We start from the raw sequence: 25,508 nt of genomic DNA, 5'->3' as shown, positions 1-25,508 counted from the left end.
CTTACGTTTATCCACATTAAATTTCATTTACCATTTTGTTGCCCAATCACTTAGTTTTGTGAGATCTTTTTGAAGTTCTTCCCAGTCTGCTTTGGTCTTAACTATCTTGAGTTCTTGAACAGTTTAGTACCTGCAAACTTTGCCACCTCACTGTTTACCCCTTTCTCCAGATCATTTATGAATAAGTTGAATAGGACTGGTCCTAGGACTGACTCTTGGGGAACACCACTAGTTACCCCTCTCCATTCTGAAAATTTACCATTTATTCCTACTCTTTGTTCCCTGTCTTTTAACTAGTTCTCAATCCACGAAAGGATCTTCCCTCTTATCCCAAGGCAACTTAATTTATGTAAGAGCCTTTGGTGAGGAAGCTTGTCAAAGGCTTTCTGGAAATCTAAGTACACTATGTCCACTGGATCCCCCTTGTCCACGTTTGTTGACCCCCCTAAGTGAGCTGTAGCTCATGAAAGCTTGTGCTCAAATAAATTTGTTAGTCTCTAAGGTGCCACAAGTCCTCCTTTTCTTTTTGCGGATACAGACTAACACGTCTGCTACTCTGAAACCTCTAATAAATTAGTAAGACATGATCTCCCTTTACAGAAACCATGTTGACTTTTGCGCAACAATTTACGTTCTTCTATGTGTCTGACAATTTTATTCTTTACTATTGTTTCAACTAATTTGCCCGGTACTGACGTTAGACTTACCGGTCTGTAATTGCCAGGATCACCTCTAGAGCCCTTCTTAAATATTGGCATTGTATTAGCTATCTTCTGGTCATTGGGTACAGTAGCTGATTTAAAGGACAAGTTACAAACCATAGTTAATAGTTACACAATTTCACATTTGAGTTCTATCAGAACTCTTGGGTTAATGCCATCTGGTCCCGGTGACTAGTTACTGTTAAGTTTCTCAATTAATTCCAAAACCTCCTCTAGTGACACTTCAATCTGTGACAATTCCTCAGATTTGTCACCTACAAAGGACAGCTCAGGTTTGGGAATCTCCCTAACATCCTTAGCCATGAAGACTGAAGCAAAGAATTCATTTAGTTTCTTCACAATGACTTTATCGTCTTTAAGTGCTCCTTTTGTACCTCGATTGTCCAGGGGGGCCCAACTGGTTGTTTAGCAGGCTTCCTACTTCTGATGTACTTAAAAAACATTTTGTTATTACCTTTTGAGTTTTTGGCTAGCTGTTCTTCAAACTCCTTTTTGGCTTTTCTTATTACATTTTTACATTTAATTTGGCAATGTTTATGCTCCTTTCTATTTACCTCACTAGAATTTGACTTCCACTTTTTAAAAGATGCCTTTTTATCTCTCACTGCTTCTTTTACATGGTTGTTAAGCCACGGTGGCTCTTTTTTAGTTCTTTTACTGTGTTTTTTAATTTGGATACACATTTAAGTTGAGCCTCTATTATGGTGTCTTTGAAAAGTGTCCATGCAGCTTGCAGGGATTTCACTCTAGTCACTGTACCTTTTAATTTCTGTTTCACTAACCTCCTCATTTTTGCATAGTTCCCCATTTCTGAAATTAAATGCCACAGTGTTGGGCTGTTGAGGTGTTTTTCCCACCACAGGAATGTTAAATATTATATTATTATAAATTATTAGTTATGTTGGAGAAGATGGGGATATATGAGAATTGAAACGTGGATAAGGAACTGGTTAAGTGAGAGACTAAAACGGATCATACAGAAAGGTGGACTGTCGGGCTGGAGGGAGGTTACTAGTGGAGTTATGGAGGAATCGGTCTTGGGACCAGACTTATTTAACATTTTTATTAATGATCTTGGCACAAAGTGGGTATGTGCTACTAAAATTTGTGGATGACAAAAAGTTGGGAGGTATTGCCAATACAAAGGAGGACCAGAATATCATACAAGAAGATCTGGATGACCTTGTAAACTGGAGTAATAGAAATGGAATGAAATTTAATAGAGCAAAGTGAAAGATCATGCACTTATGGACTAACAACAAGAACTTTTGCTATAATTTGGGGAATTAGCAGTTGGAAGTGACAGGAGGAGAAAGACCTGAGTACATTGGTTGATCTCAGGGTGACTATCAGCCGCCAATGTGATGCAGTGGTGAAAAAGGCTAATGCAGCCCTAGCATGCTTCCGGCGAGGTATTTCCAGCAGAGAGACAGGGAAGTGTTAGTACCATTATACAAGGCAATGGTGAGACCTCCTCTGGAATACTGCGTGCAATTCTGGTGTCCCATATTTAAGAAAGATGAATTCCAACAGAACAGGTGCAAGAAGGACTACTAGGATGATCTGAGGAATGGAAAACCTTCCTTATGAGAGGAGATTCAAAGAGTTTGGCTAGTTTAGCTTAACCCAAAGAAGGCTATGGGGAGATATGATTGCTCTCTATAAATACACCAGAGAGAGAAATACCAGGGAGAGAGGCGTTATTTAAGTTAAGCACCAATGTGGACACAAGAACAAATTAATATAAACTGGCCATCAACAAGTTTAGGCTTGAAATTAGACAAAGGTTTCTAACTATCAGAGGAATGAAGTTCTGGAACAGCCTTCCAAGGGGAGCAGTGGGGGCAAAAAACCCAACTGGCTTCAAGACTGAGCTTGATAAGTTTATGAAGGGGATGGTATGACAAGACTGCCTACAGTGGCATATAGCCGATCTGTGATTGCTAGCAGCAAATACCTCCATTGGCTGCTGATGGGACACTAGATGGGGAGGGCTCTGAGTTACTACAGAAAATTCTCTCTCAGGTGTCTGGCTGGTGGGTCTTGCCCACATGCTCAGGGTCTAACTGATCGCCATATTTGGGATCAGGAAGGAATTTTCTCCTTGGTCAGATTGGCGGAGACCCTGGGGGTTTTGCCTTCCTCTGGAGTGTGGGGCACAGGTTCCTTGCAGATTTAAACTAGTGTAAATGGTGGATCCTCTGTAACTTGAAGTCTTTAAATCATGATTTGAGGACTTCAGTATCTCAGCCAGAGGTTAGGGGTCTATTAGAGGAGGGGTGGGTGAGGTTCTGTGGCCTGCAATGTGCAGGAGGACAGACTAGATTATTATGATGGTTCCTTCTGGCCTTAAAGGCTCTGAGCACTCCAATAAAGCGCAGGAGCCTGGCCAATCCAACTTGCATTTCTCCACCGAGGACTGTTGCTGAGTGTCCTCTGCTGAGTCCAAGCCTCTTTTCCAGGGCTTTGGAGCTGTGCTCCGGCTCTGCTCCAGCTCCAGGCAAAAACCTGCAGCTCCACTGCTCCAGAGCTGCTCCGCACTCCGCTCCAAAGCCCTGCTCTTTTCCCTGCACACTCAGCAGCTGGGCTCCTGTTTCTCTTCTCACTGACCCATAAGCTCAGATTGCAGTGTGGTGGGAGCTAAGCCTGGGGAGAGCAGCAGCTGACCAGGCTTGGTGATGGCTGCCTTACACTGTGGTGTCTGATCAGCCCTTCTTTGGCTTAACATGAATATTCAAGTGTGCATGGAAGGGGGTGCCCTATCCAAAAGGGACACCCCTGCCAGGGAGGTGAGGTTATACGCTCAAATGTTCAAGAGAAACCCAAGTTCAAACCTCATTATATACATGAAAGAAGCAGAACTAGGGGCAAAGAAAATATTGCTCAAAGGAAAAGCCTTAGATTATCTCCACCCCAACCTTGGCAGATCAAATCCCAGGGCCTTTAGTGGCTCTAGAAACATTTAGAGCAGCTAGCTGTTTGTTAAGGCACTCAGACAAAAGGACCAAGCTTCGGATGCAAGAAACCCACACAAAAAGGAAATGGGCAAAACATCAAACAAAAAGAAAAAGCAAATGAAACAAAACAGAATTCAAGTGAGACTGGGTCTTGCAATGGCTCATTCTCCAATAGCTATAAGAGATGGTAATGAGCAGCACAGCCATATCTCATGGGGACAAATCCAGAACAGTGCAGTGCGTTACCACTCTGCAGGGGAAAATGTATAATTAGAAGTTTACCAACCAAACAGGCTCATCACAAGCCTGAGGAATGACTAACCTACACTGTCCTGGAAGAACTTTCCGAGACAAATCATACAAGGAAATGGAAAATCTAGGCGGTAAGTTATGAAACCAATCTGAATCCTACAGCCCTAACTTTTAATAATTAAGGGACATTGATAGATTGGTTAGGCCCAAAATGTAGCACTTGTGGGCTTTTAAAATGTTCAGTTCAAAGAATTTGGGAGTAGCAATGAGAAAGCATTGATCTATGCTCCTGCACGTGTTTCCAATCCAGACCCCTGTAGCACTGTACGAGCATTAGAATCAGAAAATGAAATTGACTAAAAAAAATACCAGACCAAGCTCAGGTGGGCGGGGGGGGGGGGGGTTGCTCCAAATTACATAAAAATGGAGAAAATGGCGGGGGGGGGTATTAATTCACTTTTAACTGTATTTAGTGAGGTAGGTAAAATTTTGTTGTATTTTAAATACATAATTTAAACTGAGTATTTCCCTTTTGACTCTCCTATGGTACATTTGCTGCAAAGGCCGCACTGTCATTGCTTCAGTCAGCAGTTAAGTGGACAGAAAAGTATGGGGGGAGTCTGACATCCTCACATCTGCCCATCCCACCCCCCAAATTAATTCTGCCACCACCTCTGCTTTCTCCTGCAGCTCCTGGATTTCTTTATCACACTCTCCCTGGCTGGGGGGGAGGGGCAAAAGCTCTGCAGTTGGGTCCTTTTTATCCCCTTCCAGGCTGGAGAAGCAGTTCGGGGGCTCTTCACCCTGCCCTCATCCCTTTCAAGGCTGAGTGCTGCAGGGGAAAGGGCAGAGGAACCATCACATCCCTGCTGCTCATAGGACGGGGAAAGGAGGAGCAGAGCTGCTCTGAGCTCTTTCTGGTCCCAGCTCCTGTGCGAATGGTGTCTGTTCTGGAGAGAAGGGAGAAGAGAGCTCTGTCTGCATCTTGCAGCAACCCTGACTGGACGCTCTTCCCCATGAGACAGGCCAATGGGGAAAGCAACCAATAGGACAATACTAAAAACGTGTGCCGCTCAGCACCCCCAGCCCGCTGTTGAGAAGTGTTATTTCCCACACTTTAAGCACTGGCTTCAGTTTTTGCCAATTAAAGTTTTCTACACATTACAACTTTGAAACCTGGAACTTGCTGCCAGTGCTCTATCCTACAATTCCTAGAGCACCCTTCAGCTGAGGCTATCAGAGCACTTAAAAAATATTAACTGAACCACTCCCATGTAAAGTAAATCATCATTACAATTGCACATGTTGAGGAAACTGCAGCACAAAAAGGTTGTGGCTTGCCCAGTGCCAGAGCCACAGATACTTGCTCTCCCAACTGCTGGTGTTATGGCTGGACTACCGGACAATACTTCCAGTGATAATACACCTGCTTACTAGGGGTTTATTTAGATGGACACAGACTAACCTTTGACCACAAATACTAGACACATGGGATACTGCCTAAAATATTTCATGACTAAGGAACTCATCTTGCATTAGGATCTTCTAACTTGGAGCCCTATTGAGTCCCATTGAAGTCAAAGGGATTCAGCAGAGCACAAGGGTCTGGACTAGCAAATCCTGATGGAAGATCCTGGCCCAAAAATGCCAATATACCAAACCAAATTTCTATGGATTCCTTTCATTATTGCTCTAGTGTAAGAGTCTCTTTTAAAGTCAGCAAGTCATAAGGTACAACAGACAGAGTCAATTACATGGGAATGCCATATTTTTAGAAGTTCTGTTACTTGTGTGTTGTAATTCACTAATCTGCACAATTCTGTGCATGGCAATCCAGGCACTAGGGACCAGTGGTGAACTCTAATTAGGTCATTGAATAGCACAGCCTCCATTCCCAAGTGGGCAGTTAGGATTTAATACTGCTGTTCATCCTGCAACACTACAGAGATAAGGAAATAATTTTATTTTAGATTTGCTAAGATGTTACCTAACTTCTAGATTTTCGGTGAAGTTTTGTTTTCCTTCCTTCTAACCCAGATGTTAAACTAATAATAAAGGAAAGAAAAACTCTATTCTCTAGCTTTACTTTTTATAAATAAATGTTTCATTAATTTTCCTCACTACAATTAACAGTGGCATGTACAGCAGCAACCATAAAAACCACGCACACACGCAGGTTCCAGAAACAGCATACATTCTACAAAAGCCAAAAGAGCACAGCAAGCAGTGAGTAAATCTGTGATCTGACATCTGGTTAAACTCATCGAGAGACAGTCAGGTCCAGCACAGGTTTCTACGCTTGGTTAACCACAAGACTTGACATACAGACACTCCCCAACTTGCACAATTGTTCCGTTCTGGAAAGCCATGCATAACTCAAATTTTGTGTAAGTTGGAAACATATACCTGAACGTTATGCCAAAAAAAAAAAAAAAAACACCCTCCTATTTCTAGCTTACGGAACTTTTTCCTTAAATGCAATTTTGCGTAAGTCAGGTCTTGCGTAACCTGGGGAGCGTCTGTACAATTCTCCAGACACAGAGGCCCACGGCAGTCTTCACTGATGTCGTTTGCTGTAGAACATTAAGCATAGACATACGATATAGAATAAAGACGGACACTGTCCCATGGAATTTCTGTCCGAAGACAATCATGTAGGGCCTGATCCAAGCCCACCCAAGTCAATAGGAGTCTTTCCACTGTCTTGAATGGGCTTTGGATCATGTCCATAGATGACAAAAGCCCCTAAGAACAGAGAACATTTCACAATAGCCAATCAGTTACTCTCCAAAGCAACTCAAAAGCTAACTGCAGCCACGGCACAGGAATGCAGGAATTCTATATGATACAACCTATCAGCAATCATATTGCACAGTGTCTTTAATAGGAGTTACTTTATGTGAACTGTTGTGCATATCACTGATAATGCATCCTTTCTCATCAGAATTAGTATCACCTCCTATCATTACAGTGAGTGAATATTAACAACACTGAGCAAGAGCCAATAACTAGAGTTTTAAGAGACAGCATAATGTGACACTAATAAAACAAAAGATGTTTTATAAACATCTCTGCTCATTCCTGCATCAGAGTGCAAGCTCGGTAATTGGAGGGAGGGGAGTGAATTGCATGGAAATTATTTAAACAAGATACGTGCTTAAATCAGAGGTAGGCAAACTACGGCCCGTGGGCCACGTTCAGCCCGCAGGACCGCCCTGCCCGGCCCCTGAGCCCCCGGCCCCTCCCCCCCACAGCCGTGCCGCCGGTGTGGCTGGCTCCAGCATGGGGCCCTGGAGGGCAGGCAGGGGACAGGGAGTGGGTGGATGGGGGGGGGGTGTCAGGGAACTGGGGGGGAGGGCCCCGCACTGGATAAGGCATGGGAGTCCTGGGGGGCTTGTCAGGGGGCGGAGGTGTGGATAGGGGTCGGGCGTTCGGGGGGGGCAGTCAGGGGACGGGGGGGGGTGGAGGTTTGGGGGGCAGGGCGGTCAGGGAATGTGCAACAGGGGGGGTTGGATATGCGTGGGAGTCCTGGGGGCCTGTCAGGGGTGTGGATGGGGTCAGGACAGTCAGGGGACAGGTATGGGGGGGGAGGTCCTGGGGGGGCAGGGGTCCCAGGAGGGGGCATTCAGGAGGCAGGGGTCCCAGGAGGGGGCATTCAGGAGGCAGGAAGTGGGAGGGAGCAGATAGGGGGTGGGGGCCAGGCTGTTTGGGGAGGCACAGCCTTCCCTACCCACCCCTCCATATAGTTTTGCAACGCCAGTGTGGCCCTCGGGCCAAAAAGTTTGCCCACCCCGGCTTAGAGGCAGCAGAGATACCTAAATTCTCTTCAAGTGTTCTGATATACATCAGAGGAGAATCCTGAAGTCTGATTTTGGAATGCTGAAATAGTTTTTCCACTTTGAAAAGTGCATTCCTTGAGAACAATAGCAGTAACCTTGGTTCCAGAACTGCATGCAGTATATGAGGAAATATATGAAGCAGCCACATGGTCATTGATGCAGTTAGAAGAAGTCAGACATGTAGTAGGGCAGAGGTGGGCAAACTACAGCCCGCGGGACCGTCCTGCCCAGCCCGAGCTCCTGACCCAGGAGGCTGTCTCCCCTCCTCCGCAGCCACGCAGCGCAATACTCGGGGCGGCAGGGCTGCAGAGCCCGGCCTGACCCGGTGCTCTGTGCTGCACGGCGCGGCTGCCTGCCACCGGTGCGCCAGGCAGCGCGGTAAGGCGGCAGGGAGCAGGGGGGGGTTGATAGAGGGCAGGAGAGTTTGGAGGGTGGTCAGGGGCGTGGATGGGGTCGGGGCGGTCAGAGGGCAGGGAACGGGGGTTGAATGGGGTGGTGGGGGGAAGTTAGGGGCAGGGCGCAGTTAGGGGCGAGAGGTCCGGGGGTGGTCAGGGAGAAGTGGTGGTTGGATGGGGCAGGGGTCCTGGGGGGGGGGGAGGCAGTCAGGAAGGAGGGGGGGTTGGATAGGGCAGCGGGGGACAGTTAGGGGCAGGGGTCCCAGGGGGGCCGTCAGGGGGTGGGGGCCGGGCCATGTCTGGCTTTTTGGGGGATGCACAGCCACCCCTAACCAGCCCTCCATACAATTTCAGAAACCCGATGCGGCCCTCGGGCCAAAAAGTTTGCCCATCCCTGGCTTAAATAGACATCTACTGGAAATCTGACCAAGTCAGAGCAAGTGCATTCCACATGTGAATCTATAAGGTTTTTAGATTTATTTCATGGTCAAGCTTGGACTCTTCAATTATTCAATCCACTTCATTTCTAAGGCTCTCAATACTGTAGCTAATTGTAGGTTACCAGGGCAGCAATATATAGTACATGAAAAACCAGAATAAAAAGAAAAGCTAATTATAAAGTAAATGATTCATGATCAGCTTAATTTATATTGAAAGTTACAAATCAGATCCTTACCCAAAATTCATTTAAACCCAGCCTCTCAGCTAGAACACTTACTGTATTAAGGCTCTGTTCACCCTAAGTGAACCCATCATATACTGCCAAGTTTACTAAAGGACTGTATGTCTTAGTTTGTTCAAAGTTTATGCCAAATCCCGCTTGTCTTACTGCTGCAAATGGACACACAAGGCTCTTCAGAGTCACATTTTGCAACCAGGAGCAAGGGAGGTGCAATGGGTCGGTGGTGGTGAGATGGAGAGTGAAGCGAGCCCACTCCACAGTCACCTGGCAGTTACGGCTCCTGTCCTGTGGGGCTGGGCCTGGCTCTCCACTCCAGCCATGGCACAACGGTGCATGGGATCACACTGCCATCCGGGGGTGGCCGGACCAAATTTGAGTGAGCGGCATTGCAACTGTTGTCACAATCAGGTGTACCATGTTGCCACAGTTGGAGCAGGGAGCTGGAACCGGCCCCACAGGACAGGAACCACCCCTTCCAGGGGAGCACAGTGCAGACTTGCTCACCAGCCCCATGTGAAAAGGCACCACACGCACCCAAAGGCTGCCAAGGGGGCATTCACCCCCTATTAGCTCTGTCACTGCATCAACCCGATTACATGTGGATCCAATTTAAACCATTTGATTTCTTGACCTTTGCAGCTCTGGTGCCTTCCAGTGCTGAGGGCCAGGTTGGTCAGCAGGCAGTTTCTTTAAGAGTGAAGCAACTTCCCATTGGTTAAGCAATTATGTCATCTCTGATCTGCCTAATTATGGCAAGCCTGGGGGCCAGGGTGTAGAATCCGGTTCCCTCAAACAATTCCTAGCTACTGTGCCTATAAGCTGTCACACACACAGTGCCGTTATGTAAACTCTGCTTAAATCCTGCAATGCACTGGGGATTCTTTCTAATGTTCATTTTTAAGCAGTTCCTACCTACTCACTTGGACACATACCCACCCTTGCAGAGCTTGAATATGGCACAAAAGGGGCAGGCATCTGGAGGGGCCAGTATTCAGACTTTGTACACTGTGAGCAAGAGACAGGTATTGAATGACTGGCTGACAGACTCTATGCGGTAGCTAATTGTAAGTTACCAAGGTAGCAACATATATTACATGAAAACCAGAAAAAGAAAACAGATTGTAAAATAGATGATCATGTTAAGCTTAATTTCTATTGAAAGCTACAAAACAGTGTTTTCTTGTACTGAAATAGCAATGGTACATTATAAATACCTGGACACTGATACTTTCTGGGATGTTTTAGCACTAAGTAAGATTATAGAAGATCAGTACTTATTATGAAAGTAAATGTTTTCCCTTTCTCACTGAAGGACAAATGCTTTGTGGAAAATTTTTCAGAAAAAATCAATCATTGTTACCAAAAAGCATCTGCAATTTAAGCCCTTTGAGGCATCTGTTCTGTTTGTGCTGGCTGCTGTCCAATCAGGCCCCAACCTGGCTGAGGCCTCTAGATGCTACTGAAATACAAATGTTGAGGATGATAATACTAAAATTATTATTTTCCCCTCCCTACCTCAAAGGACTGGCTGTCCCCATAATCCATATGAACTATGCTGTGGTGTGTGATTTTTCTGGCTCTGCTCTCTTTTCTCTTACCACATGTGTGAATATTACTGTTTTCCCAATTTAGGACCTGATTTAAAGCCTATTGAAATCAGTAGAAAGGCAGACTCCTATTAACTTCAGTGGGCTTTGGATCAGGGCCACAGAGAGCAGCAGAACCAAGTAATTGTAATTCAATGCAAAGACTGAATAAAAATAAAATCCGCCCCCTACAGGTAAGGGAGGGTCAATAGAAGGGTGAGATTTTCAAAATGCTAAATGTTGGATTAATTCTGCTCCCACTACAGTCAGTGAGGATATGACTACACTGCAACTGGGAGCGAGCCTCTCAGCCTGGGTCCGCAGGCTTTTCCTAGTGCACTAAAAATAGCTCAGCTAATGTTGCAGCTCAGGCTGGAGCTTAGGCTCTCAAGCAGAGAAGGGGGGTCTCCTGAGACCAAGCCACATCAAAGCAATGTCTACACTGCTATTTTTAGCGCACCAGCGTGAGCGCCAGGAGCACAAGCCAGGCTTGTTCCCAGCTGCAGTGCAGACATACCGTGGGAGTTTTACCGTTCACTTCAATGGAAGCGGAGTTTGTCTGTTGCCGAGTGCTTTTGAAAATCCCACCCAAAACAGGTGAATTGTTTTGTAGAGCCTTACACAAGGGTCCAGAGTAACTATGTTTAAGCTTTCAGATAAAACATCACTGATTCTTTTTAATCATTGATTTAAAAAACCCTTAACAGAAATAAAAACAGAAAAATTATAATTCTTTAAAATGTATTTCCTGTTTGTGCTGCCCGCTGAGATTCACTTCCAAGTCATCCATACCAACAACACAGACTGGTCATTCAGTATCTTTGGTGCAAAAGTCAAGTGATGAGTGGTGGCAACATTGATCAGAGGTGATTTTTGCCACTGAAAACCATTTCCACAGCTCAAAATTCTTCAGTCACCAACATTAATGACTAGAAACCAATTTTTCCAAGGCATGAAAGTGCCCCAAGCTAGCCCAAACACACACCTAAAAATCAGTAAAAGCAGAAGTGGAAAACAAGAAGCCCTAAATTCATTCTACTAGTAACAATATGCATCTTACAGTATATTTGCTAGGCCACACCCTTTATTCCTGTGCATACCTGTTGAGGAACTCCTGGAAAGAAGAGAACAGAAGATAGTTTATTGCACTGAAATCCTGGTCTGTTTCATTTAAATGGAACTGCAAAAACACCAGTTCCCTTTTCTTCACATCTCGAGGTCCTTGGACAATCAAAGCATGTTTCTATAAGCACAGAGAAAGAAAGAGTTATTGATGGAACTATGAAAAAAGTAAAGGAATCTTCATTTCCTGTCACTGAACTTGCCACCTGTCACTAATGCATGACAGAAGTCTAGTATACATGGGGATTTTCATGCCTTTGGTAAGTACACATCAGTTAAGATATCCAGTGAGAATGGCTGGGCATATCTAAATTCCTACTTGCTGATTAAGGGTATATCTACTCTGCAAAGAAAAGTGTGATCATAGCACAGGTAGGCATAGTCGTGTTAGCTTTACATTTAGCTAACATGGGTAAAGCAGCAGTGTAGATGTAGTAGCACGGGCTAGCAACCCAAATAAGTACCCTGGGTCCCTGGAGGGCTTCTACTCTGGAGCCTGGGCCACCATGTGTATGCTGTGTTACCCGAACCAACTCGATTAAAGCTAACTCACGGATGCCTACCCATACTATGATCACCCTTCAAATCTCAGGCAGTGTCTGCACTGCAAAGTGAAGTCTTTAAATCAAGACTGGATGTCTTTTTAAAAGTTCTAGTTTCACTACTGTTATTGGGCTTGATGCAGAAGTTACTGGGCGAGGTTCTGTTCTGTTATGTATGAGGTCAGATTATTATAATCCCTTCTGACTTTAAAATCTGTGAATCTATGATTTTTCAGCTCTTAGAACCTGGAGAGTGATCCTGGCTAGTCTAGAAGCATGTCTACACTTCAAGCTGGGGGTGTGAGTGTAAGTTCCCTCTAAGATGTGCAGCCACGCAGCTGCCTCATAAGCCCCACGCAGGGATGCCTCTCCCCCTGCACGGACCTGCCGCGGCGGGGAGAGGAGCCCCTCCCCACCAACCCCAATTTGGACCTGCTCTGCCCCAGACTTGCCACGGCCAGGGAAGAGGAGCCCCTCCCTCGGCCTGGCCTGGCCCAGCCCCGTCGGAGCTGCCGGGGAAAGAAGCCCCTCTCCAGGCCCACCAGAGCTGCTGGGGAAAGAAGACCCTCCCTCAGCCCAGACCAGGCCCACCAGAGCTGCTGTCGCTACGGAGAGACACCTCTCCCCTGGCCCCAGCTGCTGAGGCGAGAGAGGGCTGGGGGGAGTATGTTAAAAGGCCAGTACCTTTTCAGGGCCCAATCATACATTCTTTATAGAATCACACCTCCTATTGACTCCAACCTGCCTTGAAGTCACTGGGAGTTCTGTGTGCACAAGGAATGGAGGATTGGATCCTACAAGCCTCTTCCAGCAGCCCCTGGATGACTTGAGAGTCTACCTAAGGAAAAGGTGGGGATTCCCTGCAAAACAGAAGGTCACTCATCTAGCCCAAACATCTCACATAAATATAATTCTAAGATCCAACACTGACGATAGACAAACCTTGACTGACAGGCTTTGAAAAGTGATGTCGGGGAACAGAACCCCACTTTAAGCAGAGAAAACATAGTATTGTACATGAAGTTGCATACCAGACAGCATGCTCAATATAGATCCCTGATCCTGCAATTTGTTGCCCGCAGGAGAACTCCCGTTGACTCCAGTGGGACTCTGCAGAGGCAGAGGTCTGACAGTGTGGAGTCAAGTGCAAGATCAGAGCTACAAGAGCACAAAGATTCTTAAAACGTATCTAATACATGCAGCGCAAAATGCAGGACTTTAGCACACTGAAACAGGCAATCATAACAAAAGCAGAGAGAGAGAACACATTACAAATGAACCTAACATTGCCTTTGCTCTTAAATAAATATCAACACAAAGAAGAGGGGTGGGGGCAGCTCCCCAGAAAGAAGTGAAGAGTAAAGAAGAGGAAAAATGGTTGGCATGAAGGGGTGTTTACACAGACTGCTTTAAAAAGAGTAAATTAAACATGAACAACAATTTTAAACTCAACAAACTGACATATTTCAGCCTGTTTTTTAAATAAAAATTATCTAAATATGATCAAAAATTGCTCTTGCAAATGCAGCAAATAAAGGTGGACTACAACTCAATTCCTTTTTTACATGAGCATCACCACTATTGGTTCACCTGATATTCAGTGTGCCTTCCTAATCTAATCAGTTTAGTGGGGTGCCGAATTCACATGAAGATTCCAGCAAGTCTGGTAAAAGTGACATTACAATATATGTACGTACATCCACACATGGAATATGTAAAAAGGGAATCTAAGGACCTATCCTGCTCCAACTGAAAGTCCATGGAAAAACTTCTGCCTTCAACTGAAGCAGGATTCAACAAATTGAACATATCTCACAATCTAAAGTTGCATGCCAGTTTTGATTTTTATAAGAAATGAACCAAAAGTTGCACTGTCAAATATCTATTCCGTTCCATTCTATTCAGATTCTTATGACACACATATAGCTCAGCTATCAACAAAATAAACCAACTGATGTCTTTTACATTTCTAAAAATAAGGACTGATTGTTCGAAAACAGTTAAGAAAAAAGAAAGCAAGTATTTCACAGCAGTTCCTGGATAACATATACTGCTACTCTGGAATGCTGCAGTGCACAAAACAACCCCATCCGCTGAATTCTGTTCCTTTGTCTTTTTAATTATTACCATGGTTTGATTAGTAAAAGGATCTGTGTAGTTGATTCTCTGAGTGGTGCACTCAATTTCTCCTGGCTGACCTGGGTTTATCAGAGGCGGAATGTGATCATAGTAATGATGCTTGCAGCTAAGCAGCTGAGCCTTGCCTGGGTAAAGTGCAATACCTGTTTCAGGGGAAAAAAGTTGGAAGAAACATAAATGAGAGTTGATTTCTTGCCCAAGTAAGTGGACTGTCATTCTAGGATTTAATCCTGCAAGGTGCTGAGCTCCCAGATCCAGCAAAGCATTCCAAGTTAACACGTGCTTAAATGTTCCGCTGGACCAGGGCTAGACTGCTCAGCACCTTGCAGGATTGAGCTCTGAGCAGCAGGTTAAAAAATAAAACAAAAACCTTGCCTATTTCTCTTTCAGGGCCTGATCCAAAGCCCACCGAAGTCAACGGGAATCTTTCCACTAACATCAGAAGCTGCTGGATCAGGCCCTAAAACCCCAATCCAGAAAAGCACCTAAGCATGTGGATAGGCCTACTGAAGTCAATGGGACTCCTCAAATACTTAAAGTGCTTAACTGTTTTACTGGATCAAGCCCTTAAACCATAGCGTATAAGCCCACACTGGCAATATCCAACAGAAGTAATGTACTGTCTACGGAATCTCTAAAGTCACTGGCTGACAAAATAAAAGCGAAAAGATGTTCCTTGCTATGGCAACAAATAGACATTAAAATTACTAAATAGTATATCAAGATAAATCAAAGATATAAAACACGTGTCAACAAAATTATCCTCTCTCATCACTTTTGTTATCAGGGAGGCAGGCTATTTTTTCCCCACCTATGCTGCACTTAATATATTTAGCATAAAGTACAACAATGCTTAAGTCCAATGGTGGGTATAAAAACTTCATGTGTTTCTTTCCGGCTTCCCCCTCATGAAAACCAGCAAAGCTCTTTTGCCACATTTAGTCTGGGCAACACAGATTTGCTTGAAGACAATATAGATCAACTACTTTAAAAGTAAAAATAACCTACACAAATTACTGAAATACCCTGTATGCTCTCTCATACGTCAAAAAGGACAGTGGAGAGCTTCTAAAATACATTTTGCTAATCTCCAGTGTTCCATACTTGGAAGAAAAATCTGGTCAGTTTTAAAAAAAGTTAAAAGTAATTTCAGATCCCACAACTTCCTCTGGGCCCACTGCCAATTTTTGTGGTTTTACAATTAGATTTTTATTTTTTAAAATGTCTTTTTCTCCCCCGTCACTGTGTGAAAGACTCATACAAATCATAGGGGAAACAGACAAAGGCCCTGACCTTACAATCAGATCCCTGTCAGTAGACACCTAAGCTTGTGAATGCAGCTCCCCACAAAGATCTGATTGCAGAATTGGGGCCTAACTGACTACAGAGGAAATAATTAAAATTAACTTTACACAGAATGCTGTCAAATGCACACAGTATAGCTGAAAAAACCCCAAATATTTTCTCTCTAATCTTTCAACAATAGTCATGGGAGGGATTACTCCTAACAAGAGTAGGTGGGTAAAATTTTCAGACAAAAAAGTGTGATTTTTAAGTTGACTGTGTCCCTTTGAGTAAGCCGCTGCAAATGCTGATTTGAACTGCATGCTCTACCACGCTGTGAACATTAACTGGTTAATTTTTTTTTAATATATATATATATATATATATATATATATATATACACACACACACACACACACACACACACATACACACACACACACACATATATATATATATACACACACACACATACACACACAAACTCCAAAGCATTTTAAAAAGAACAATGAAGTCACCAAAGGACTGCCATATGTTGCTCTGATGTTGTGTTGTGATATTGATAGGGTGGAGCTGTTTCATTGTCACTGCCTACTGATGCAATGCCATAATGTAAATATTGCAGTGCAACAGCAAACTATGACAGTATGATGATTTTGTGGCTGCCTATAAAATCCTTTTAATACGAAAGCTCTGCCTTCTTTTGACCACCATTATTTCTTGATACTTCAAGGGGCAGGGATCCTGGCAGCAGTCAGATGTGCTGCCTTGGCTAGGTTAAGTAGCTTAAGGAGCACTCCCGTGATCAATGCTCTTCTCACTCCCAAGAGATCAAGATGAGCCTATTCAAGTCTATGGACTGCAAAAAAAGCCTCATATGAGCTACTGAAGAGCTGCACGAGCCTCTAAAGCTTGTATTAACATTATACATGTTCAGATTCAGCAAGTCTGTCTCATAATAACCAAGAAAAGGTTCCATGCATTGAAGTCACCACCACCATGTGTTAAACAAAAAAAGAAGCCAAGCCCAAAGCATTTTTTGCATCACTTGGACCGACTTGGAGAGTAAATGGCACCAGCACTTCTTACATGCAAAATGCTGTCAGTAACGCATGCAAAGATTTGAACGACGTCTTGAGATACAGTTGGACTTCACCACTATGATGATTTGTTTCCAGAGACTTACCAGGAGCATCATACAAGGGCACCTCCTTGTAAGAGACAGACATCACCGGGTGTTTGAGTTTTTCCCTGAAGTCAGTGATAGTTTGGTAGACAAGGAACACAGCTACAGCCATGAGCAGCAGATAAATGAAGAGGAGAATTACTGAAAAGACATTCTTTAGGCAGGTCTTGCTGAAACGCACAGAAGGGCTACTGGTACCTGATTCACTATCTAGGACTGAACAAAATATAGGATTAAAATTTGTAAGTATATTTACTTACAGTCTTCCACACTGAATCATGCAGAGTGTTTATTTCAAGATGAACCATTTGCAATGAGAGGGAACAACAGACTTAGTTTGATTTAAAATACAAAAACAAATTAATAATGTTTTTTGACTAGCAAACAGTTGGCTGTTACTTCCCATGAACATGACGAGATGTAATCAGTAAGGAGAGGGAGGGTTCTGCCTTTGTTTTACCTCCCACATTACGGATAGTGCCTAGGGACACAATAGGCAGAAGAAAAATACATTTAAAAAGAGGCCAGTTCAGCTGAAAAATTCAGAGTTCACAGCGAAAAGTCCCCTGATGGAGCCTTTTTTTCCCACAGCATAAAAGACTCATCTCTCCCAAGTCTGAACCAACTGATCCTGACCAAATTTAATCTGTGCATCAACACAGAGGCTTTCAGCACTGTAGTGCTCTTATGTAGCTAGCTAACAGCAGCATGCATGCACAGGGTTACCAGGTGTCTGGTTTTTGATAGGAACACCTGGTCGAAAAGGGACCCTGGTGGCTCCAGTCAGCACTGCTAACCGGGCAGTTAAAAGTCCGGTCGGAGGCACAGCAGGGCTAAGGCAGGCGCCCTGCCTGCTCTGGCTCCGCGCAGCTCCCTGAAGCAGCAGCATGTCCCCACTCCAGCTCCCACATGTAGGGCAGCCAGGGGGCTCCACACGTTGTCTCCGTTCCAAGTGCCGGCTCCACAGTTCCCACTGGCTGGGAACCATGGCCAATGGGAGCTGGGAGGGGCAGCACCTGTGGACAGGGCAGTGCACAGAACCGCCTGGCCGCGCCTCCGCATAGGAGCGGGACAGGGGATATGCTGCTTCTTTGGGTAAGAGGGGGGGTGAGGTAAGCGCCACCCGGAACCTGCACCCCTGACCCCCTCCCACGCCCCAAACCCTTGCCCCAATCCCCTTCCCACCCTCCGAACCCCTTGGTCCCAGCCCAGAGCCTCCTCCCATACCCCAAACCCCTCATTTCTGCCCTCCCCCAGAACTCACCCCCCCAGCCCAGGGCCCTCACCCCCCTGCCTCAGCCCGGAGCCCCCTCCCATATGCCGAACCCCTCAGCCCCACCCCCCAGCACCCTCCTACACCCCAGTGTCTGCATCCCCATCCCCAGCTTGAGCCCTCACACCACCCCCCGCACCCCAACACAGAACCCCTTCCCACACTCCAAACCCCTCAGCCCCAGCCCGGAGCTCCCTCCTGCATCCCTCATCCCTGGCTCCAACCCAGAGCTCGCACCCCCAGCCGGAGCCCTCATCCCCCTCCTGCCTGCCCCAGCCCAGAGCCCCCTCCCGCAACCTTAACTCCTCATTTCTGGCTCCACCCCAGAGCCCGCGCCCCCTCCTGCACCGCAACCCTCTGAGCCAGCCCAGTGAAAATGAGCAAGTGAGTGAGTGTGGGGAGAGTGAGTGGAGTGAGTGGGGGAGGGACCTCAGAGATGGGGTGGGGCAAGGGTGTTTGGTTTTGTGTGAGTAGAAAGTTGGCAACCCTATGCATGCCCCAGGTTAGAAGTCAGTCAGTTATATGTTATCCTTACATTTTTAAAGACTAAAGTCTAACACCTAACTCCGTACACATATTATATAAAGTTGCACATGAGAAGGATTCCAGTTAACTCTAGAAAAAATCTAAAGTTATCCTCTCTCAAACACTTTCACTATCTTTATCAACAGGATGGGTAATACTGTCAAAGTCCTTTAATCAGCTTCCCTTCATATGTGTAGACACCCCCGCCCATGACTTGCCTGCACAACTTTTAAGAACCAACACTTGACTTACACACAAGGAGGTTTAACTATGTGCACTATATGGTTGCACACACAAACGGGTGTTATAAATGGCACATGCAGAAGTGCCAGAAGTGGTGGCTATATTTTGCCAATTTGGTCTTTTACACCGGGGGCCATATTAAAAAAAATCAGCCTTTGTCATGCCACCGTATGTCCTATCCTTCAAATGTAGGAGTATGCTGAGGTGTTTGTTCCTTACCATAGTAAATACTGACCCTTTAAAAGCTCCCAGTGAACATGTGCCTAGTCAAATAATGGGATTCCACGGTCACACAGGCCATTCCCACACAGTTACTACCAGGAGAGGACAGCCTAAAAAACCAGGGCCTTATCTACACAAGAAAATTGCACCAATTAAACTTATATTGTTTTTTTAAAAAAGTGCAAAAGTGAGTATGGACACTTAGTTTACACCTATTCTTACTCAACACTGCAATAAACCGGATTTAAACCAAAATGCACATCTACACAGTATTTACTGTGCCGGAAGTTAGGCCTTGTCTACACTACACAGTTTCGACAAAACAGGGGAGGGGTACACATTACAAAGCTACTTTTGGCGGCAAAACTCTTTCTGTTTTGCTAACAAAATAAGATCACCTCGACAAGAGGCACAGAGCTTTTCAGGGCAAAGTTAAAGCAACAAAGTGTCAGTGTAGATGCTGCCATTCATTATGTCACCATAACTGGCCTCCCCCGGTATCCCACAATTCCCACCGAGACTGCTCTACTCACTGTTTTGAATTTGGCTGCTCTGCATCTAGCTTCGAAGGCAGGCACCGCTCCCCTTTCAAAGCTCTGGGAAGTCGGGAGGTACTGGGGGAGAGAGACTGCTGTGCAGAGCCGGGCTGATGTGTCCCCCTCCTCCTGCCTCAGGCTGCTGTGTGACCTTAAAGAGACAGCATGCCGACACACTCTCCACCAACCCACACAGTTTCTGTCTCCCCCCCCAACACACACACACTCTCTCTCCTCTTCTGCCCCCATACACTTCAGTTGAAAAGCAGCTGGCAATGTACAGGATGCCCCTGGAACCATGGGGTTGAGAAATCATCATCATGTGACACTGTCCCTGCCCCATGAGGCATTGCAAACCCTTCCCAAAGCACCCTGCATCCAGTTGCCCAGTGGGATAGCTACCCACAGTGCACTGCTCTCTGTGTCAACGCAAGAGCTGCTAGTGTGGATGTGCTCTACCGACACAAGAAGTATCCTGTGTACATGCAACAGCAGTTTAATTAAAGCAGCATAACTTTTCTTGACAAAACTCTGTAGTGTAGACAAGGCCTAAATTGGTTTAAAACCACACCTTCTGTTTAACTGGTGCAATCTGCTTAGGTAGACAATGCCTATACCGCTAAGTTGCAATACACTGGCTCCCTGGAATTGCACATTCAAATCCCAGCAGGGTCAGCTCAGCACTTCACCTTTCTGAGGCAGAGAAACATTTCCTTTTAAATGGATTTTGCTGGATTTTCTTTGGTTTGGTTCTAACACCAGGTTAATATCTGTAGTAGAGGAGATACCGTGATGTGGTCTCATGGGTAAGGAACTCTTCAGCTCCTCTTTGGTACAGTATTTCATTCCTGACAGTAAGCCATTTATTGTTTCAATTGCTCCCCAAAAGGCCATTCAAAACAAGCAGCTTTTATTAGGCACTTCATAGAGGACTTTTGGAACAGCAGCTCTCACCTGGTAAAATAGCTGAGCTGGTATCCTCCTGATCGTCGTCCACTTCCCCCTCCTCCACTGGCTCTGGATGCTCAGCTCCGTGCTCCACTTCCTCACTCAGCTGAGGAAATACATCCCATTTTCAAATGTACTTTTATATCACCACAATAATGATTATTTTTTTGTATTATAGTAGTGCAGTGGGATCCAACTGAGCCCCATTGTGCTAGGTGCTGCACAAATACACAGGAAAAGAGCTTACGACATAAAGAGACAAGACTAAGGATGGGAGAAAGGAAGTATTATCCCCATTTCTGAGAGACTAAATGACTTGCCAAGGCAACAATGGAAGTATGGGAGCCTGAAATTGAACCCAGATTTTTCAAGTCTCAGTCCAGCACACCAACACCCTTTAAAAACCAGCACTTTTCAACGGCATCTTCAGCCCACTTGAACCCTCAAAATTAAGATAGTGTCTCATGATCTCAACATGTTCTTGAGTGAAGTAGGTCCATGTTTCAGCATATATATTATTACAAATCACAACCCATGCCACAGGACAAAGCATTAGCACACTGCAATCAGAAGAAAGAAAAGGAGTACTTGTGGCACCTTAGAGACTAACAAATTTATTTGAGCATAAGCTTTCGTGAGCTACAGCTCACTTCATCAGATGGGCATCAGCAGGGCATGCAAGAAATGTTATTGTTTTTAACATAGATATTAGTGCAAGTTACTCCAGAGCGCAGCCCAAACCACCTCAGCGGATGTGTCTTTACAAATGAACAGTCAAAAAGTCGACAAATCGCTGCTCTTTATTTTTCAGCTCAGTGCAGCTGCTAACAAACAAATCAGGGCTTTGCAAAGAAGTAATAGCGATCACGCGTTTTATTGTTCCAACTCAGAGCCCAGACTGCCAGGACATTTTGGTCAATGTCGTAAGCTTGTTACATGAGATAGGCATCAATATATACCACAAAGCATCTAGACAAAGAACTGGGGAACACATGGAATCCAAACAATGAAAACTTGGTTTTCCTTTTGTTTAAGAAAAAAGTCCTATCATCTTTTCCCCAGGTGTCCCTCACAGAAGCTGAAGGGCTAAGGATCCTTCCTTTGCACCAACTTTTGTCTATCTCATTTTAAAATATACATTTTTTTATTTTAAACATTGTAATAAAATATACTGATTGATCATTTTCACTTTTTAGCGACTTATATTCCAGCTCTCAAATATTCATTTTACAGATGCAAAATCTTCTTAGGCAAAGAGCCTGATGCTCCCCTTTCTTCTTGCAACTTTGTGTAGTCATTCACACCTGCAAAAAGCGAGCGCAAAATGTTACCGCTGTTTCAAACACACTTTGCACAGGTGTGACTGACTTCTCAGGGTGTGAGGCAGCAGAGACTCAGACCAGCAGAGAGAGAAAGGTTTTGTCGACAGAGGTTTTGTTGCCCCAGTATAACTTAAGGTGTGAATTTCAACATATTAAGGCCATGTCTAGACTAGTAAGCTTACAGGGGCACTACTGTACCAATACAACTGCACCGCTGTAAGATTGCTCGTGTAGCCGCGCTATACTGACGGGAGAGAGCTCTCCCGTTGACATAATAAAACCACCTCCACGGTCAGCAGTAGCAACTCTCCCACCAACATAGCGCTGTACACTCCGGCTCTTCTGTCAGTGTAACTTATGTCGCTCAGGGGAGGGGGTGTTTTTTCATATTCCTGAGCAACATAAAATTATATTGACAAAAGTGGTAGTGTAGACATGGCCATAGTTAAACAGATATGCAAAGCAGTGTGGATTCTTATGTCAGTTTAAGAGTGGATTATTGCAGGTTAACTTGAATAGATTAGGACAGGCGTGGCCAACCTGAGCCTAAGAAGGAGCCAGAATTTACCAATGTACATTGCCAAAGAACCACAGTAATATGTCAGCAGCCCCCGATCCGCTCCCAGTGCCTCCCGCCTACGGACAGCCCTCACCAATCTGCGCCTACTTCCCCCTCCCCCGCAATCAGCTGTTTTACATGCGCAGGAGGCTATGGGGGGTGGCAGGCTCAGGGGAAAGGGCAGGGGCCTTGGGGGAAGGGATGGAGTGGGGGCAGGGCCTGGGGCAGAGCAGAGGGTTGAGCAGTGAGCACGCCCCAGCACACTGGAAAACTAACATCTGTAACTCCAGCCCTGGAGTCAGCGCCTATGCAAGGAGCTGCATATTAACCTCTGAAGAGCCACATGTGGCTCCGGAGCCGCAGGTTGACCACTCCTGGATTAGGAACAGGTTTAGTTAAACCAAAATAAGACACTCTTATGCTGAAATAAAAGTGTCTGCAAAGCCTTTAGCACCAGTTTACTTAAAGATTAGACTGTCGGAACATTTAGTTTGGCGCAAGGTGAGTTGTGACTCTACCCCGCACAAGACTGCTGTGGGACTAACTGTGTGTGCGGACTCTGCTGACTCCCATTAATAATTCATTAGTGACCTTTGATTTAGTCCCCTTTGAAATGTGGCTAATCAAATGGCATTAATTAACTGTTAATACATTTCAGCTGGGTTCACATGGATGGATCCTCACAGATTACTGCAGGGTAGAGTCACACCGCTGCTTGCCATGAACTGATCGTTGCTGTAGACAAGCCTTTTATCAGTTTAAAAGTTGATTCAAGTTATACTTGTGCAACTTCCTCATGCACAAAAGACCTAAGGGACTTATCAAAAGTCACAGACCTAGTCAGTGGCAGAACCAGAAATAGTTTCCTCAGCTCCTGACTTCTCATCTTCTCTCACCATTAGACACACTTCCTCCTAACACACAGACACTTCATCTGCCTATACTGTCTAGTTAGGTGGTTAAAGACATTTGGTATTCTGGGCTCTGCCACTGCCAGATTGTGACACTATGGACTAATTACTTAACCTCTCAATGTCCCAGCTTAGCTCTCTGTAAAATGAGAATACTACTATCTACTCTTCACAGGTGTTTGAAGGTTTAATCAACATAAAATGCATTGAAATCCTCAGATGAAAGGTCCTACAGAAGCACAGAATATAATTAACACAACAGATGGTTCATTCTTTCTTTAAACCTGCAACTTGGTCACATCAGGTCTAAACAAAGAAAACCAAGTGCAATGAGAGATTTTGAGTAGAGTGGAACTTGAGAAGCTGAATAAGCCGCAATTGTTTCCAATTCACAGCAATATGCAAATTGCAGTGAGAGAGAACTTCCATGTCAAATTAAATTAAAATAAAAATGGAATGGAAAAAATAACTGCAATAAATTTCAGTGTAATATCAAAAGTAGAAAACATATTATGATACAACATTTATTACACTCTCAGGGTAAATCTACAATGACCCTTCTTTAATATGCTGGAATGGAAGACAGATGAAAAATCAAAATATAGAGCATTTCAATGCACTTCAGAAGCAAAATACAACATTTGGAGTTCTGCACTGGTGAGACAGTTCTATTTTTACAAGCCTCTTACACTTAAAACCATCACAGGGCTGTCAGCCCAAAGTGTAAGAAGCACTAACCCTTGGGCCCAGATCCACAAAGGGACGTAGGCACCTAAGTCCCTTCATGGATCGCACACTTAGTAACTAGATAAGCTGTGCTGGTGGTCTGATGCTTGTAAGGACAACTGACTTCACTGGAAGTCCAGAAAACTCATCTGACCACAAACGTGCATACAAAATTCACTCCAAACCACTAAGAATCACATATAGCACTGGACTTTAAAAGCTTAACTCGAGCATGGGGTAAGCCATTACATCTTGGGAGCACAGCATTCAATCCAGAATGACTGTATGCAACCTTACAAAACCTATTTCACAGCCAGTCCCATCTGCATACACATTAAAAGCTACAGTCTACCAATAACAGGATAGCAGGAGCGTATTACCATGCAAGTTTATTCCAGTTTCTTCAAATGTACCAGTATATGCCCATATGAATGAAACTATTCACAGATGTAAAAGCGGCAAAGAGTCCTGTGGCACCTTATAGGCTAACAGACATATTGGAGCATAAGCTTTCGTGGGTGAATACCCACTACATCAGATTCATGTAGTGGAAATTTCCAGAGGCAGGTATAAATATGCAAGTAAGAATCAGGCTAGGGATAACGAGGTTAGTTCAATCAGGGAGGATGAGGCCCTAATGGATGTCAACACTGACTTGGGAGATAGGGGCAGATCAGGGGAGATACAAAACCCATACTTCAGTTCAGGGCTGGTTACAGAAATAGCAGCACCACCTGCTCTTCACCCACTTCCTACCTTTATGTGAGTGAAGTGAATTTCATCCAGTCAGAGAAAACCCTGATGGGGGGTATGAATAAAGGGAGAAATGTTCTGTTTCACTTGTTTGTACATGAGGTTATTTAAATCTTTTAATGTCTTCTAGTCTAACATGATAAATGAGAGAAGAACTGATAAATGCTGATAGGCTAAACTAGAGCTTCCTACGGCGCAAGCCCAAGGCCAAATGTAGCTTGCAACTTCCTAGAACGAGGTAAACAGCTGTGCGGTGAAGGCAAAGGTGACGAGCTGCAGGTTTTTATTGCCGATTAACTTGAACAAGACAATTTCTATGCACCTACCAAGAAAGATACAAGTACAAGCAAGTATAATATTATGCTTACATAGGAGTTTGATATGCAAACTAGATGCAGGCTTCTGTCAGGATTACAACTGGGCCCTCAGTATCACTTTTCATGTCTGACAGACCCCTCCTATGCTATAAAAGTGATAAAGTCACCTGCCCACTGCATGTACCAATATTTTCTACAATTTACAATGGACTGTATTTTCACTGACATTTCCTTGTTTTTAAATACAAACATGTATTTGCCTGTATCAGAGATCATCCTGTTTCGTGCCTATGTATTTAAATACAAGGACCTAGGGATCAGGGCTCTACCATACAGAGAAAGCAGGTGGATGCCTTAGGCAGCAAAATGATTCATGAGGAGATCTCTTTGAGTGACTGCAGGTTGGAAGGAATGGACACTTTACAGTTTGCCTAGGGCAACATAAAGCCAACAGCCAGCCGGTTTTG

At 44.7% G+C, this 25,508-nt stretch overlaps 1 protein-coding gene across 8 annotated transcripts in view; it reads right to left on the bottom strand.

The window, feature by feature from the left end:
• Positions 1 to 25,508, bottom strand: part of PACC1 (proton activated chloride channel 1) — a 48,829-nt gene that overhangs the window by 10,709 nt on the left and 12,612 nt on the right. For 4 of the 8 annotated variants that reach the window (XM_074949290.1, XM_074949282.1, XM_074949285.1 and 1 more), the window contains exons 2-5: positions 20,460 to 20,559; positions 16,707 to 16,922; positions 14,225 to 14,379; positions 11,534 to 11,676 (exon numbers count right to left, since the gene is read on the bottom strand). In XM_074949290.1, the coding sequence (XP_074805391.1) occupies positions 11,534 to 11,676; positions 14,225 to 14,379; positions 16,707 to 16,818 (410 nt within the window). In that variant the 5' untranslated portion in view covers positions 16,819 to 16,922; positions 20,460 to 20,559. The remainder of the gene's footprint in view (positions 1 to 11,533; positions 11,677 to 14,224; positions 14,380 to 16,706; positions 16,923 to 20,459; positions 20,560 to 25,508) is intronic. The other 4 variants (XM_074949284.1, XM_074949288.1, XM_074949287.1 and 1 more) reach the window with 2 other exon arrangements.

The sequence above is a fragment of the Natator depressus genome, chromosome 3, assembly GCF_965152275.1.
Source record: "Natator depressus isolate rNatDep1 chromosome 3, rNatDep2.hap1, whole genome shotgun sequence".
Taxonomy (NCBI): domain Eukaryota; kingdom Metazoa; phylum Chordata; order Testudines; family Cheloniidae; genus Natator; species Natator depressus.
The sequence above is the reverse complement of the archived record's forward strand: the minus strand, read 5'-3'. Positions and strand labels throughout refer to the sequence as shown.